The sequence below is a fragment of the Macrobrachium nipponense genome, chromosome 21 (assembly GCF_015104395.2).
Source record: "Macrobrachium nipponense isolate FS-2020 chromosome 21, ASM1510439v2, whole genome shotgun sequence".
NCBI lineage: Eukaryota > Metazoa > Arthropoda > Malacostraca > Decapoda > Palaemonidae > Macrobrachium > Macrobrachium nipponense.
In genome coordinates this window covers 49,210,439-49,227,742 of record NC_087212.1, presented here as the reverse complement: position 1 = coordinate 49,227,742, position 17,304 = coordinate 49,210,439, and the positions used below count along the sequence as shown (strand labels likewise).

General features: G+C 39.2%; 1 protein-coding gene across 1 annotated transcript in view; it reads left to right on the top strand.

Annotated features, from left to right (window-relative positions):
* LOC135197474 (mitogen-activated protein kinase kinase kinase 15-like) overlaps positions 1-17,304 on the top strand; it is a 259,241-nt gene that overhangs the window by 30,128 nt on the left and 211,809 nt on the right. Inside the window, 6 exon segments of the mRNA XM_064224540.1 lie at positions 574-588; positions 590-629; positions 632-686; positions 9,761-9,872; positions 10,130-10,301; positions 10,781-10,940. Coding sequence (XP_064080610.1) covers positions 574-588; positions 590-629; positions 632-686; positions 9,761-9,872; positions 10,130-10,301; positions 10,781-10,940 — 554 coding nt within the window.

Here is a 17,304-nt window from a genome sequence, read left to right as displayed (position 1 = left end):
GAAATAACAGTGATAAATCCAGAAAAATAGCACAGCACAAGGAATTGGCGTTTCTTGACGCTAGCGCTAAAAATTAAGGATGTCCGCTAGGGGCGCTGCTGTCCGTGGCGTCCTCTAGTAGTAGTAGTAGCGGCTGCATCGCCCGTTGGTATCGGCTCTCTCTTGGGGGGATTCTGATTGGAAGTTCTAATTGGTGATTGTCTCGTGGTAGTGTTCCACACTCGCCCCTATTATCATACCGACACTTCTTTTTAAGAAGTGAGCGAGTCAGTTTTACTGACATTTTCTTTAATTTTGTTTTTCTTCTAAGGAAATTTTAGATTAATTTACCTAGAAAGAATGATATTAAGGATCCTTTCATAGGCCGACACGAGCTGAGCCCAGAAAAATTAACTTTAATACCATTTATGTCTTTGAGCTTTAATATACTGTATGTGAATTTGATTATTTTGATACACTTTTTAAGATAGAAAATTTTTTTATTTTTAGTAAATATCAGTTCAGGTTTTTGGTTTTATGTGACCTTTATTTGTTGAAAGAGGCATAATGCATCATGTTTTCTTTAATTTTCAGGATTATGATGCAATGGGTCCAGCTTGTTGACGACCTTAAAACTATACCTAACCGCAAGATTATACCAGTACCACCCCAGCAATCAGATTTCTGTTAGGCTTTGCTCTAAATAGGTAAGATTCATACTTCACCACATTGTGAAGTAGTTTTTATTGGGAAGGATTGTGAAGTAGTTTTTATTGGGAAGGAGGTTTTGTTAACATTAAATTGTAAAGTTTTCGTGAGTAAAAACTTTTTTTAGTGTTTAAGTAGTAGTCATGTATAAGCTTGTTTATTTTCATGTTCAATTTGATTTTGTAGTATGTTATCAGGAGCTTGTATATTAGTGACTATTTGTGTTAGCAAAGGATTATTAGCATTATTATGCACAATGTTAAATTATTTATGTCTTTGTAAAACCATAAACATTTACAGATAGTCATTGAATTAAAACCTATAGAGTATGTATGTACTATATGAATGATTGACTTTAGGACCATTGTGAGACCAATATATGTGGCTATGAATACCGCTAGAAGCGAAGGTGTAGTAGGCTAAATGCAAATCATCATACATACAATCAAACTTACCAAAATTAGGGTTTTCATACAATCAACTTACCTGTCAGATATATACTTAGCTAAGACTCCGTCGTCCCCGACAGAAATTCAAATTTCGCGCCACTCGCTACAGGTAGGTCAGGTGATCTACCGGCCTGCCCTGGGTGGCAGGACTAGGAACCATTCCCGTTTTCTATCATATTTTCTCTGTCGCCAGTGGTATCAACATTGTTGTTTACCTCCTGGCCTGAAATCTTATTTCAAAGCTATTGATCTTCTTTTCATCAGACTTTTTGGTGACGTACTTGGATCGTTGTTTTGGCATTCGCTACTGTGGACTGGATTTGGACTTGCTTTTTTGTTTTTTCTGCAGAATGTCTGATTCAAGTGTTAGTGTGAGAATGTGTGTGAATGTAGGCTGCAAGGTGAGGATACCGAAGGCTTCGGTTGATCCTCACACTGTATGTCGTAAATGTAGAGGGTTTGAATGTTCTTTAACTAATACCTGTCATGAATGTGAGAGGTTGAATGCTGAAGAATGGAAGACTAACTTCTTACTTGAAGAAGTTAGAGAGGGATAGAGTTAGACGGGCTGCATCAAAGGGTGGTGGTACAAGGCCTATTGAGCCTTTTATTGAGTCTATCTCTCCTAATGTTAATGTTTTTGATTCTCCCTCTGTATCGGGACCTTCACAGGCTTTGCAATCAGAATCGGCCTCTGAAATCGCCGACCTGAAGGCTACTATTCACAGGATGAGATCCAAAATGGCGGCCTTGCAAGGTAAGGATAGTGACAGTGACTTGTTCAGTGAAGTGAGTGCTTCCAGTGTTGTGGAGGGGGCGTTTGATCGTCTCTGCGACGCTCCCAGGCCTAGACCGCTTCCAAGCTCCCATGCCCAGAGGAGAAGGAAAGTCGAAAGCCTTAAGGAGGTCGTGGAGAATCCCCTACGGTCAGACGTCCCTTCAGCAGGCTCTGTCTCGCAACAGACTGCTCAGGACCGCTTCAGGAAAAGCGTCCTGCGAGAGTATTTCTCTTCTTCTCCCTCTCCTTCACCTAAACGAGGGTGGAAGGACTCGGATCTTTCCAGGCCCCTGAAAAGGCATTGGAAAGAACCTTCTTTTAACTCGAGCCCTGAGCGCTTCTCTGATGAAGCTCCCTCCTCGGTCAAGAAGGCGAAGGTTGTTTCGACGTCTCCCTGCATGGACGTAGCGGATCGTACTCCTTCGAGGTCTCCCTCTCCTCCCATTGAAGAGGACGCTGGAGAAGCTTCTAAGAGGATCCTACTAGCTGTTCAAGAGCAGCTAGCCTCCTTGGTCGGAGTTCTTGCGAGAGATCCTCCTCGCAAGAAGGACGTTGCGCTTCCTGTTAAGAAGTCTCGTCTTCTTTCCCCTGCCAGGCGCGAGGCGCCTTCCAGGCATGAAGTTTTCTCTTCCAAACATGTAGAAGAGGATCTTCATTTCAGAACAAGCGCAAGAGAGGCATATGCCAGGCGCGAGGCGCCAGCCAAGCGCGAGTTTACTTCCAAGTGCGAGGCGTCAGCCAGGGTGCGGGACGGGCCCGGGGGGACCAGGTTCAGGGGGGAAACAAGAAAAGAGGGGGGGTCTTTTCAGGCACGAACAGCCTTCCACGCACAAGCCTACCAGGCATGAGACGCCAGCCAGGTGTGAGGATTTAACCAGGCGCGAGGAGTTAGCCAGACGCGAGGCGCCAGGCAGGAGCGAGGAGCCAGCCAGGCGCGAGGCGCCAGCCAGGCGTGAGGCGCCAGCCAGGCGTGAGGCGCCAGCCAGGCGTGAGACGCCAACCAGGCGCGAGGCGTCATCCAGGCGCGAGGCGCCAGCCAGATGCGAGGAGCCAGCCAGGCGCGAGGAGCCAGCCAGGCGCGCGCCAAGCGCAAGGCGTCATCCAAGCGTGAACCGTCAACCAGGCGTGAAGCGCCAACTTTTGTCAAGAGGGACTCTGTACATTCTCTTAGTCCCTCTCCTATCAGGAGTTTGTCTCTCACAGATAGAAGACTTCCTGATTTTGATGCGGATTCTCCTTTGAACTCCTGTATAGACGAGAATTCAGAAGACGAGGCTCGTGGTAGGGAAGGACTCTCAAGCTACAAAGTCTTAACTCTTAACTCCTGCCGCTCCTCCTTCTCCGCGCTCTCTGTTTTCAAGTGCAAAGGTCCCTAAGTCTTCGTCTTTCCTGAAAATGAGGCCTACCATCTCTATGAAGAAGGCTCTTCAGTCACTTAATGCATGGATGGATACGAAGAAGGAGCTTGTCAGGACGGTCTTCTGCATGCCCCCGGCGAGACTCGCTGGCAGAAGGGGCATTTGGTACCAAACGGGGGAGAATATGGGTCTTTCTCTCCCTTCCTCGGCTGAAGCAGACTTCTCTACTTTAGTTGATGCTTCTAGAAGACATGGACTGAACTCTGCCCGTGTGACTTGGGGCATTTCGGAACTGGATCATCTCCTCAAGGGACACTTCCATGTTTTGGAAGTCTTCAATTTCTTGGATTGGTCCCTTGGGGTGATGTCTAAGAAGGCTCATGACTCAGAGGGTCTCGATCCGGAAGTACTTCTTTGTATATTGTCGTGCATCGACAAGGCAGTACAAGATGGCTCCTTAGAAGTCTCCTCTTTATTTGGAGCGGGACTGCTTAAGAAGAGGACGGTATTCAGTGCTTTCTTGACCAAGGCGGTCTCCCACTCTCAAAGAGCAGCACTGATTTACTCTCCCATGTCTGACTTTTTGTTTCCTTCTCAGTTGGTGAAGGACATTTCTCGATCACTAACTGAGAAGGCGACGCAAGACCTTCTCCTTCAGTCTTCTAGGAAGAAGAGACCTGCTGCTACGGTTGAGAAGAAAGGGCCGAGTACGTCTCTTCAGCCCTTTCGAGGAGGCCTTCCCTCCAGAGCTCCCTCAAAAAAAAAGGAAGGCTCCTGAGAGGAGAGGTAGATCTGCCTTCCGTCCCTTTAAGAAGGGAAAGTGATTCTACGCGCCTCCAAACACCAGTAGGTGCCAGGCTTCTAGGATTTGTGGAGGCCTGGGCACGTATCAACACGGACGCTTCATCAATGTCCGTGATAAGGAAGGGATACCTATCCCCTTCAGGGCAGTCCTCCCATGACTTCAACTCCGCAGGAACTGTCCGCCAGATACAGGGACCCTGTGCTGAGGGATACTCTTCGACTAATGGTGGATCAGATGTGGGACAAGAGAGCGATAGAACTAGTGCTGGATCAAAACTCCCCGGGGTTTTACAATCGCCTTTTCCTGGTTGCAAAGGCCTCGGGGGGCTGGAGACCAGTTCTAGACGTCAGCGCTCTGAACAAATTCGTTCAGAAGAAGTTCTCCATGGAAACTTCGGCCTCAGTCCTTTCGGCTATGTGCCAAGGAGGTTGGATGGTTTCCCTGGATCTCCAGGACGCCTACTTTCACGTCCCGATTCACCCTTCGTCGAAGAAGTACCTCCGTTTCATGACGGGGGGAAGGATCTTTCAGTTCAGTGCCTTGTGTTTCGGCCTGTCCACAGCTCCTCAGGTCTTCACAAGCCTGATGAAGAATGTGGCGAGGTTTCTTCACCTCAAGGGTGTAAATATCTCTCTGTATCTGGACGACTGGCTCATCAGAGCCAGATCAGTGAGGCAGTGTTTGGAGGACCTTATTTTGACCCTGAACCTGATCAAGTCGTTGGGATTACTCGTAAACCTCGAGAAGTCGCAACTGACCCCCAGACAGAACATAGTCTATCTGGGGATTCAGATGGATTCTCTGGGTTTTCGAGTATTTCCTTCGCAAGAGAGACTCGAAAGGCTTGGAGAAAGTCTCTCTCTTCTTAGGGAAAGAACGGACTTCGGCGAGGGAATGGTTGAGCCTTCTAGGGACCCTTTCCTCGCTCGAACAGTTCTTTCCTCTGGGAAGACTTCATTTACGTCCGCTTCAATTCTTCCTCAAGAGGTCTTGGAGTTGGAAGACCGGACTTCTATCAGAACTTCTTCCCCACCCTTCAGTGGAGATGAAGCCTCACCTAGATGGTGGTTGTCCCCGTTGAAGGAGAACAAGGGGATCTCCCTAAAGGTTTCAGAACCCAAGCTTAGTGTTATACTCCGACGTGTCGGAGGAAGGGTTGGGGAGCAAACATTAGGTACGAGAGAGGTGTCAGGCACCTGGGGTGGGAAGCAGCACAGGTGGGTCCTGGCCACATAACTGCAAAGAACTCTTTGCCGTACACCTGGCACTGAAGAACCTAGAACCTTTTGTGTCAAACAAAGTAGTTCAAGTTAAATGTGGACAACACCACCCCGCTTGCCTACATTCGGAAACAAGGAGGGACTCACTCCTTGTTCCTTTACGAACTAACGAGAGACCTGCTGCTTTGGACTTCCCAGAGGAACATCTCCCTTCTTACGAGATTTGTTCAGGGAGAAAGGAACGTAAGGGAAGGTAGACAGGCTGAGCAGGAGGAACCAGGTCCTTCACACAGAGTGGACCCTCCACTCAGAAAGTGTGGTCAGAGTCTCTGGTCTCTTTGGGGAACTCCTCATGTGGATCTCTTCGCCACATTCCTCTCCAAAAGACGAAGTCTTTTTGCTCTTTGTGGGTAGAAGACCCCAGAGCTCTGATAGTCGACGCCTTCCTGCTAGACTGGTCTCACGTAGACGTCTACGCTTTTCCACCTTTCAAGATCCTGGTACAAGTTCTGAAGAAATCTGTGGCTTCAGAGGGGACAAGGATGACCCTGTTAGCCCCCTTTTGGCCGGCACAAAGATTGGTTTCACAGAGGTGGTGGAGTGGACAGTAGATTTCCCAGATCCCTTCCAAGAAGGATGGATCTTCTCAGACAGCCACACTTCCAGAGGTATCATCAAAACCTCCCCACGCTCTCGCTCTGACTGCCTTTCGACTATCGAAAGACTTGTCAGAGCGAGAGGGTTTTCTCGCAAGGTTGCAAGCGCAATCGCGAGAGCCCGCAGAGCCTCCACTAGACGAGTATATCAGTCTAAGTGGGAAGTTTTTAGAAGGTGGTGCAAGTCTAAGAAGTTGTCCTCCTCCACTACCTCTGTGACTGAAATCGCTGATTTCTTGTTGTTCCTAAGAGAAGACTCTCATCTATCTGTATCCACAATTAAGGGATACAGGAGCATGCTTTCTGCAGTCTTCAGGAATAGAGGCCTAGATCTTGCAGATAATAAGGATCTCCACGATCTTTTAAGATCCTTTGAAACTACTAAGTCTAGGGAACCGGCTCCTCCTAGCTGGAACCTAGACGTAGTGCTCAAGTTCCTGTCATCTGAAAGGTTCGAACCTCCTCATCTGGCTTCGTTTCAAGACTTAACAAGGAAATACGTATTCCTCTTATTTTTAGCAACAGCTAAAAGAATTAGTGAGCTACATGCCCTAGAGGATAAAGTAGGATTCAAGGAGGACTCAGCCATTTGCTCGTTTAAGGCTTTATTTTTAGCTAAAAACAAGAACCCTCAAATCCCTGGCCTAAAGACTTCGAGGTTAAAGGGCTTATCGAGTCTCCGTCGGTAGAGAAACAGAAAGATCTCTTGTCCTGTAAGAGCACTAAAATTCTACCTTCAGAGGAAAAACCAGATGGGGGGCTCTAGACAAGGTCTTTGGTGCGCGGTAAAAGACCCCACAAGACTGATGTCTAAGAATGCTCTAGTGTTCTTTGTGAGAAACGTCATTACAGACGCGCATAAGATCTGTCCTGACAACGCGTTTCGACTCTTAAGAGTGAAAGCTCATGAAGTGAGAGCAGTAGCGACGCCTCTCTCGTTTCAAAAGAATATGTCACTAAAGAACATCTTGGAAGCGACATTTTGGAGATGCAACTCAGTATTTGCATCTCACTACCTGAGAGATGTTCGTGTGACCTACGAGAAATGTTTTTCTCTAAGTCCTTTCGTGTCTGCGGATACGATCCTGGGTATAGGAGCTAACACTGATCCTTAAATTTGTACATACCTTCTATTAGATATGTTCTAGACTTTCTGCTGACAAAAGTGCTAGATGTCGCACTGACGGCCGTTCACTATTGTTCAGTAAGGAACTCTTGTGATATCTTATTAGATGAGTATTAATTTTTTTTTGTTTTTTTTTTTTTTTTTTTTTTTTTTTTTGAAAAATTTTATGTATGTGTGCGTAATGTGTTTGTTGAGTTTCTGGTTGTTGTGAAGAGTTTGGGGATAACTCTGAAACAAATCTTTAGTATACTAACATGGTGGTTAGGATCAGGTGATCGGGATCGGTTGTGTGCTCCTTCATAAGGTGTATTGTCATATAAGTGGATAGCACCCATTGACAAAAGTCCTTTTAGGCTTTGCCGAGTAAGCGGATAAGACCCCATCGGCAGACCCACAAGAACTCTTGGCCATAGATCACATATCTCACTAAAGTTTCTTGAGGTGATGCAGACTTCTGGGCAGCAGCCACAAAGTCTACCACCTATCAGGTAGGAACCAAGGTTTTTTATATACCTACAACATATGTTGTTTACCTGTCTATTCCAGTAGTTAGCTGTCTCTTACCCTCCACCAAAGGGTGCCAATCAGCTAAGTATATATCTGACAGGTAAGTTGATTGTATGAAAATGATATTGTTATGATACAATAAAGTTTCATACATACTTACCTGGCAGATATATACGATTAATGGCCCACCCAGCCTCCCCGCAGGAGACAGGTGGAAGAGAGAAAATATGATAGAAAACGGGAATGGTTCCTAGTCCTGCCACCCAGGGCAGGCCGGTAGATCACCCGACCTACCTGTAGCGAGTGGCGCGAAATTTGAATTTCTGTCGGGGACGACGGAGTCTTAGCTAAGTATATATCTGCCAGGTAAGTATGTATGAAACTTTATTGTATCATAACAATATCATTTTTCCAAGGGTCCATTGGTATTTCCTATACACAATTAACAACTGCATACTACAGTATTTTATACATACTATTTAACTACTGCACATTGAGGAATTATTGTAAACAATAAAGGCAACATAACAGCAAAGTATGTCTTAAATGTTTTTATGGTTGAATAATTAACTTAAAAATTTGATGAAATTACAATTGAAAATTAACATAGAGTCAACCCCCTGTATTTGGGGGGGATGCATGCCAGACGCCCCCCCTCCCCTACACGATAGCTAGAATCCGTGAATACTTAGAACCCTGTAAAAGCGCTTAAAACTGCCTATTTTGTTAGGTCAAACTAAAAAATATACCCACTGAAAATGTTATATCTGGTTTTTTTAAATAGTTTTACCATGAAAAGTGCATTTAATCATGAAATTGATGGGAAAATACAGTAATTTGTTGATATCTCATAGAGAAATATTGCAAATGTGCAGATTTCCCGCAAATAATGGGTAGATATGGTCCATGGAGAAGTTTGTGAATATATGAGTGCGCAAATGCCGAAAACACAAATATGGGGGCCCAGTGTATGTGTATTATGTAAAAACTAAGAAAATTAATAATCATTCATACAAGATGATACTCTGTTGACACGGTTGATAGGACTGTTCATATCTAAACATAACTGTTGACACGGTTGATAGGACTGTTCATATCTAAACATAACTGTTGACACGGTTGATAGGACTGTTCATATCTAAACATAATGAAATATTTCATAATGATTCAGACAAAATACTTAAAAACCTGCATATAACAAAGTTTTTCAGTGCACTTATACTTTTTACTTGTGATAATAGAATTCCAATTTTCATATTATAAAACTTTTTCTCAGACTAATTAGTGTATGGAAAATAAAAAAGAAATGATCTGAACGATATATTTCGAAAAGTGATGCAATATGTAATAGCATAATTGTACATGGGCTGAGAGTGAAGTGGAAAAAATTAGTATATGTGCCAGAATCTACAATTAAAATATAAAATTGGCTAGTACCATGGTCATGGATGTTAAGAATGTAAGATAATTTAACAAGGCCAATGATACTCAAGTACAGACTTGTATAGGCCTGCCCAAATGAATATTGGAACAATGTTTAGTTAAAAGAGTCAGAGAGCTAAGTGAAAAAATGACCAGAGAATGCACATTGAAAGTAAATGAAAGGAGTAATTCAACTAGAGGCCAAAGGAACACTACAAAGAACCTTAATCCTTTGAGATTCTGATGACTTCAAATGACATCAACATATTCCCAACCCTTTAGATTGCCATGATGTCAAATGATATTGGCTAAAAATTTTTGATGAACTCAAAAAAGGTAATTTGACTGTTTCTTGTTTTTCCAATTTAAACGTACATACTGAAATAAAGAACAGGATTTGGCTTCAAAATGACACCAAAAAAAAAAAAACCTTACTATGAAAACAAATGATGTAAAGAAATACATTGTTACATTCTTAATAACTCAGTGTGCTTTTAAATGCCAAACTTTCTCAGATGCTGGGGAATTTAGTGATTAAATTTGTCCTTGTTGATTTTGGTGGGAAATTAGAGTCAAACACATGAGTTTAACATCCTTAAGTGTTAGTTTGATGTACTTGAGCAATTAACTGCTGTATGGTGATTCCTTAAATGGAAGGGGGTACTGAAATAGGACAAAATATGTAATGTTCTTTACAGTGTGTGAATTTTAAAAATTACTGAAATGGAATGAATTTTCTTCTTTGTTTGCAGACGGAACATGGAGGGTGACCGTGAAAAAGCATTGTCAGTCATAACAAAAGCCCTAGAGAAAAAGGAAAACCAGGTTCCTGATATGGTGTGTCTTTGTGGTCGTATTTATAAGGTAAGTAGATGACTGTATTGAACAAATGGGATATTTTTTACCTTACATACAATATTTAAATGTAATTTTTCGTCATAAAATATTGTATGAAGACTAAAATTTTTCATCAGAGAACTTGTGTAAAGACAAGACTGTATTACAGATTTGTTTTTTTGTATGCACTGGTATGAGTGTAATCTATTGAGAAGGTTTATTCTAATTGGATAGCCGGTTTATTTTCAAGTTTTTATTTTTTAATTAATCGTGTAAATTTCCAGGATAAATTTGTGGAATCTCAGCACACAGATCAAGACAGTTTGCACCATGCGATTTTCTGGTATAGGAAAGGCTTTGAAGTCCAGCCAAATGAGTATGCAGGAATTAACCTGGCAACACTACTCGTGATTGCAGGAAATGACTTCTCCAAATCTTCAGAGCTTCAGCATATAGGTTATAATTATTTTTCTTTGTAACATGGATCTCTGAGCAGTCTGTTGGGTGTCTAGTGTTTCATTGTATGTATGTAAATGAGTGCGAGAGTTGAAAAGAATATAAAAACAATTAAGAGGTACTTGAATAGAATGGTACAAAATTTTTGTTATTAGAGGTTTAGATTGGTGAGATTTCTGATAAAATGTAAATTTGTTTTATTGTAGCTGTAGCAAGGAAGCAGCTATTGATTTCAAGCAAAAGAGATAGAATTGTGCTGAAGCTGATTTTGAACTGGAACTAGCAGCTTTGATTTAAAGAAGTACATTACCAAATACCAGCCAGTTATAAAAAGTGAATAATGAGGGAGCCATCTTCAATTTTGAATGTTCAACAACTAAACCTAATTTCTTGATGTACATGAAGATTGCTGGATTGCATTGTAAGCTATAACTTGTTTTGTAGCAAAATTTTGACCAAGTGTCTTACATCCTCCTTAGGTATGGTATTAAACAACCTCATTGGTAAGAAAGGCTCCTTATCATCATTACAAGATTACTGGGATGTTGCAACATTTTTTGAAATTAGTGTCTTGGCAGAAGACTATGGCAAAGCTGTACAAGCTGCAGAGTGCATGTTCAAACTGAAACCTCCTAATTGGTATTGTATTTAGATATAGTTACAGTTCATGGTTATGTCATATTACCAAACTTTGTTGTTTGCAGATAGTGAAATAAACAATTAGAAAATTGTATCTGAGTAATTACCTCTCGGTGACCAACTTCCACCTCATATATGCATGAGTTGCCAGATGCCACAGATTCCTTTTTTTTTACAATCTTTAATTGTTTCTAACTGGTTTCCAACTGACGCAAGAAGATTATCCTGTTGTTAAGACAGAGGGTTTGTTAGCTATGAAAATACAAAATTGATTAAAAAAATTTGTAATTTTTGCTCTTGAGAATAGCAAGAAAAAAATTTATTTTTCCCTTTTTTTCCTTATAGTACATAGTTGATAAGAGTGATGTGTATACATACATGTATGAAGCCATATTTATTGATGAAATTCTCTTCATCACTAACCTACTTTTACTAAAGCTATTTGAGTGTCTATACTCCAGGCCCCAGTAAAAAAAAAAAAAGATAATTTGGTGGTCATGGTAGGCTGGCAGTGGGCAGTTGATTATCTCTAATACCCAGTGCTATCTGTCACACTACTTTTGTGTTTGTTGATTAACCCTTTCAGTGTGAGCCTATTATAGCCAGTAGTAATGAGATTAGTGTGCTGCTAATTGTATAACTAATTATTTTTCTCACTTTTATGTTTGTAGTTCAATAGTTTGTTTTCATCATTATTTTTTATATAGTCATATTATGTTATCAAAATGTTTTTATTATACATAATAGAATGCTAAAATGTGCAAATGATATGTTGGTAATTATTTAGATATTGAATTATGTAGCTTTTATTATACCCCTCAAAGCATTGAGTAAAGTAATCTCATTTCTTTTGTTCAGTTTGAATATCTTTATTACAAACCTTGAACACTTACTTTTGGCCAAAAATTTCATTTGGAAAAAAAGGGAAAAATTCAAACATAGAATTGACATCCTGTAGAAACTGTGAATTTATTATCTTCAATAAAAGTTTTGGAGCACCCAATTGTCAACAACTGAGTCGTCAGTAGTCTTCTATTCACAAACTGTATCAAGTTTTCTTTGTTTACTCACTGTCCCTGGGCATGACAAGTCAGCTTCCTCCTCTGTCTTTTCCTCTGAATCTTGATCTCCTCTGATAAACATAAAAGTCAAAGAATGATCGTAACTACGATATGATAAATATCACCATATTTACTGCTGTTAATTTCAGAACTATCTGATAGTTCAGGTCTGTTACTGTCATTATCTTTCCAAATAAAAGCCTCTGTATTAATTCATCCTTGGGAGAAACAACCTCCCCTTCTTTTACATTTTGATGATTACAGGTCTAGCCCATGTCCTGTGATTATCTAGTAAGTTGTAAACCAGATGTTGCTGCTTGTTGCAAGAATATAGACAAAAGCGCCTTACAATGATAAGGGAAACGTGTTATTTGATGAGCTGCCCAATTAGAACAAAATAATTATGACTGAGGAAATCAGTCCCACATCATGGGTGAAACCTTTTTATGAATGAGATCAGTCTCATGCAGTGAAAGAGTCAACAGTTCACAGACTTCTCCAGAATTTATTGATCACTTCTTAATCATGGTTTTCACTTTCCACTCTAGTTTTCCTGTTAATGTTGTGTCATTTGGCCAGGAGAGGATTTTTCTCCACTGCCACAGAAGTATTTCAAAACGCTTTTTTTAATTACAGCTTTGTTCTCTTCAGTTAGGTTCATATTGTGGATTCTCCAGTGTTTTTCTTTTCCCCCTTTTTTGTCAGTTTTAACTAGGAAATGTGCAGTAGCTAGTTTGCTTTCAGGTTGTAACCGGTTAGCTTTATACTATACAATCAGTTCATTTTATTGGTGATCAGTATTGGTTAAGGGCTTTCAAGTCGAGTTAGGTGGTTAGTATTGAGTATTTTAGCATGAGAGCAGTCTTCTTTCTTTATATTACTCTAACTTTTTCTGTTTCATAAGATTTTTTGGCTTTATAGTTTTACCTTGCATTTTCAGTCTCAGTTTACTTGTGTATATAAGATTTTTTTCTTTTGTCTTTGAACAAATTTTATGTGAGTGTGTGTGTCCATAAGTTTCTGTACATTCTTGGTAGTATTGGCATAGAGATGCAGTTCATGTTGCACCTGTTATATGTTTTGTAATGTATGGTGTGTTACCCTTAATGATTAAAAGTTGTTTTGTGTGCTAGTTTTGTGGTTTGTATTTGTGTACTTCATGTATTGCTAGGGCAAAGAAGAAAGTAAAAAAAAAAAGAATGTAGTTATACAGCTGGTATGAGAAAGGTGGTTAATGTGAATTATGTGTTGTGCACCAAATGTAACAGATGTAGTTACAAGAGATGCATGGGATTACACAGTGTGTCATAAAAGCAAATGAGGAAGAGAAAAAAGTGGAGAATGATGTTGTGGTAAATATAGCCAGATTTTTTAAGAAGAACACCAGCCTGTGAAGAGCCTCTATTTGGCTCAGAAGTCTGGATAAACTTATTCTTTAAAATAATAATAGCCTTGAGCATAAATAACAAGAGGCAGGATTGAAAGGACTGTAAGATGTAGAGTAGCACCTTGTATAAAAATGGGAATCATTAGCTGGATTACTAATACATGAAAATATTCCATGTGTAGAGAGCAAAAAGAGTTATGATAGGTACATAGGTCTGTATGACCAGATACAGCTAAACAGGGGCACTGATAAAGGAAATGAAGATTTTTAAATAGTAATGCATCTGTAGAAAGAGAAGATTATTGGCCAAAATGTGGTGGGAAGATCCTATGAACAAGGAAGTGGCAGAGATGTGATGTCTAAAAAATAGGCTGAGATTTCAAAAGATTGAAATGGTTTGGATGTAATAAGAAAGGATGAGGAACATTTATTAGATAAGTAGTGTCCTTGGAAGTACCAAGACAAAGACCAGTAGGAAGGCCAGAAAATCGTGGAAAAAGTGATGAATATAAAGATATTGGACCCAATTAAAATCAAGACAGAATATGAACAGGACCAAGTAAAGTTGAGAGAAATCATTCATGCCTAATTCCATAAGGGGAAAAGCTGACCTAAAAAATTTTATGCATTATATAATGGTATTAATGGTAGCTTTTTCGGTTGCCAAGTCAGTGCTGAGTTGCTTTATGCCTAATATTTTCAGAAATCCTCACCATTTATGTAGCACTTGACAGGACCAGTTTTATTCCCCTCATTTAACTTGTAGATTTATGAGGATGGTAATCTAATCAATGGGATTTTCATGTTGGTAGTAAGAGATATAAGAGATATTTTCAGCTCACTTTCCTCCTGGTAGTTGTTCTGCTTAAGTGAAGAAACATCTTTTCTGATCTAGTTTAAAACTACTTTTTGTTCATATGCAGAACGAACTTGAGTCTTAATTCACAGATAATTTTTCGAGGGCCAGCTGGCACTAGAAGACTTGTCCATAAGTTCAGACTGCAGGTTGTTAGCTATGAAAAATACAAATTGTGTAAGAAAGTGTTCATTGTTATGGTAAGATGATTTTTCACTCTTTCTGGTGTGCTCACCCAGGCACCTGTTGCCACCCAAGACCTATATAATATATATATATAAAAATATATATATATATATAATATATATATATATCTATATATATATATATATATATATATATATATATATATATATATATATATATAGATAATTATTATATAATATATAATATATATATAATTATATATATATATCTAATATATAGTATCTAATATATATTATATAGATATTAATTATATATAATTCATTATATACTATATATATATTATTATATTTATGTGTGTGTATATATATATAATATTATTATATTATATATACTATATATCTATATATATATATATAGATATTATATCATATATATATATTTATGTGTGTAATATATATATATATTATATAGTATATAATATACTATTATATATTATAATCATATATAAATACATATAGACCTGATCTCGGTCATTTGTGGGTTCGGGATATGAAGAAAAACAGGAGAGAGATAAGTTCACGTGCATGCAATAGAGGTCATGCAAAAATAATAATCGATGAAACGTTTAACACAGGGTGTATTCTTCTTTGCTACACAGTTGGCCTGTAATAATTACTTTAACTATACTAGTGCACAACGGACGGCAGGTTAGACTGTTATTGACACTACATGGTGACGCATGGCTTTGTGTGGCGGCCGACGGGAATGTGCGCGGGCCACTGGGCACTCATGTCTCGGCCCAGTCAGTCTGTACTGTATGCGACTGCTGACGAACTGATTTGACCGGTAGACCCGGCCTGTTTCAAATGCCCCTTTTCAGATGGCATCATTATGCAAGAAGCTGATTGGTTATTCTGGCTCCTAAGACACAAGGGCCAATCACGAAGGGATATCGAGATACGTGGCCACTCTTTTGAAACTGCCAAGCCACGCCCAACTTGTAACGTCTTTGGCGGTTGACTTGTTTTGATTACACATACACGCAGTATCACTTATAACGGTTTCACGGAACTTTCAGAATATCACGGAGAAGGCATATTTAAAACTATCGAATCAGCTCATATATATATATATAATATCATATATATATATATATATATATATATATATATATATATATATATATATACAGGAGGCCCGCGGTTAACGGCGCAATCACTCAACGGCGAATCGGTTTTACACGGCGGTCGTCAAAAATATTTCATTAAAAAAATAAGGCATTTAAAGGTATCTTTATGGCACAAATTTCAGTTAACAGCGCCGCTAGCGCCCGTTGTCTAACGAGTTCATACATATGTAGAAATGCCGTTCAGACCATAAAGGTTATACAAATTATATTAACAAATTTTATGGAGAGTTATTACGTAGGTATTAGCGTAAAATATATGCCTCTGACGCTGTTCTATGCCGAAAATATCGAGTTACATAAGTGCAAATTTAGCTATGGATGTGTCGATTCATAATTGTTCATGCTTTTGTTTAAAATGTGTGTGGAAATGTATTACGTGAAAGGCATTTTTATTTCTGTACAGAAATATGATACAAAGGCAGCTTTTTGAAACTGCCCTCCTTCACGATACCAAATACGATGTATTTTCATGTTCTTTCTTGTAAGCCGCCGCTGCCGCTCTTCCGAAAAATATCGATTTAAAAAAAGTGCAAATTAGCGATCGATGTGTCGATTTTATAAATGTTTATGCTTTTATGTTTAAAATGTGTATGAAAATGTATTACGAATAGGGTATTTTTATTTCTGTGCAGAAAATATGATAAAAAGGCAGCTTTGAAACTCCCCTTCAAGTTATCGACTACGATGTGTTTTTCAAGTTCATTCTTGTATGCCGCGGCGGCATACAAGAATGAACCTGAAAAACAAAAAAAACATCGTAGTCGATAACTTGAAGGGGGAGTTTCAAAAGCTGCCTTTTTTATCATATTTCTGCACAGAAATAAAAATACCCTATTCGTAATACATTTTCATACACATTTTAAAACAAAATAAAAGCATAAACATTTTATAAAATCGACACATCGATCGCTAATTTGCACTTTTTTTGCCGCCGTCTGCCCGCTCTTCCAAAAAATAAAAATCGTTAAAAAAAAAAAAAAAAAAAAAAAAAAAAAAGTGCAAATTACCAATCGATGTGTCGATTTTTCAAATGTTTATGCTTTTATGTTTAAAATGTGTATGAAAATATATTGCGTAAGGTTATTTTCATTTTGTACAGAAATAAGATACAAATTAAGGCAGCCTTTGTAACTACGCGCACGTTGTCAGGTGGGGATGGTTTTTCATGTCCGTTCTTGTCCGCCAGTTCCGAAAAATGCATTGTGTTATTTTATTAATTATGCATCTTTTCCATAAATCCTTTAAAAAGTTATACATTATTTCACTGTATCCAAGAATTATTGTATGTCTTCTCATATTATTGTATTTTAAAATACTACGGCAAACTTAAGCCCGTATTTCCGCGGAGCGGCCAATGTTGTGGTTTTGAAATCAGCTGATGAATACGAGTCTGTTTCACCATAACGCAATTCTGAGCAAATGCTCTTGTTTCTAGTTAGCATAAACGAATAATCTAGATACTTGACTTATATGAGACTAAAGTTATTTTTCCTTATACAGGCGTGTTTTTTATGGTGAAATATTTATTGAATATGTCTCGTTGTGAATGTGAACTACTATTTTTCTAGTTAACAGATTACGTTGGCGCATGTTTATTGCGTAAAAAATTACTGACGTGATTTCCGTTCGCAATACGTAATCCTTTATATCATCGTAATAACGAACTTTACGTTATTTATCTTATATACGGCGTGAAACCAACAGTAAAATGTGTTCTTTCAAGC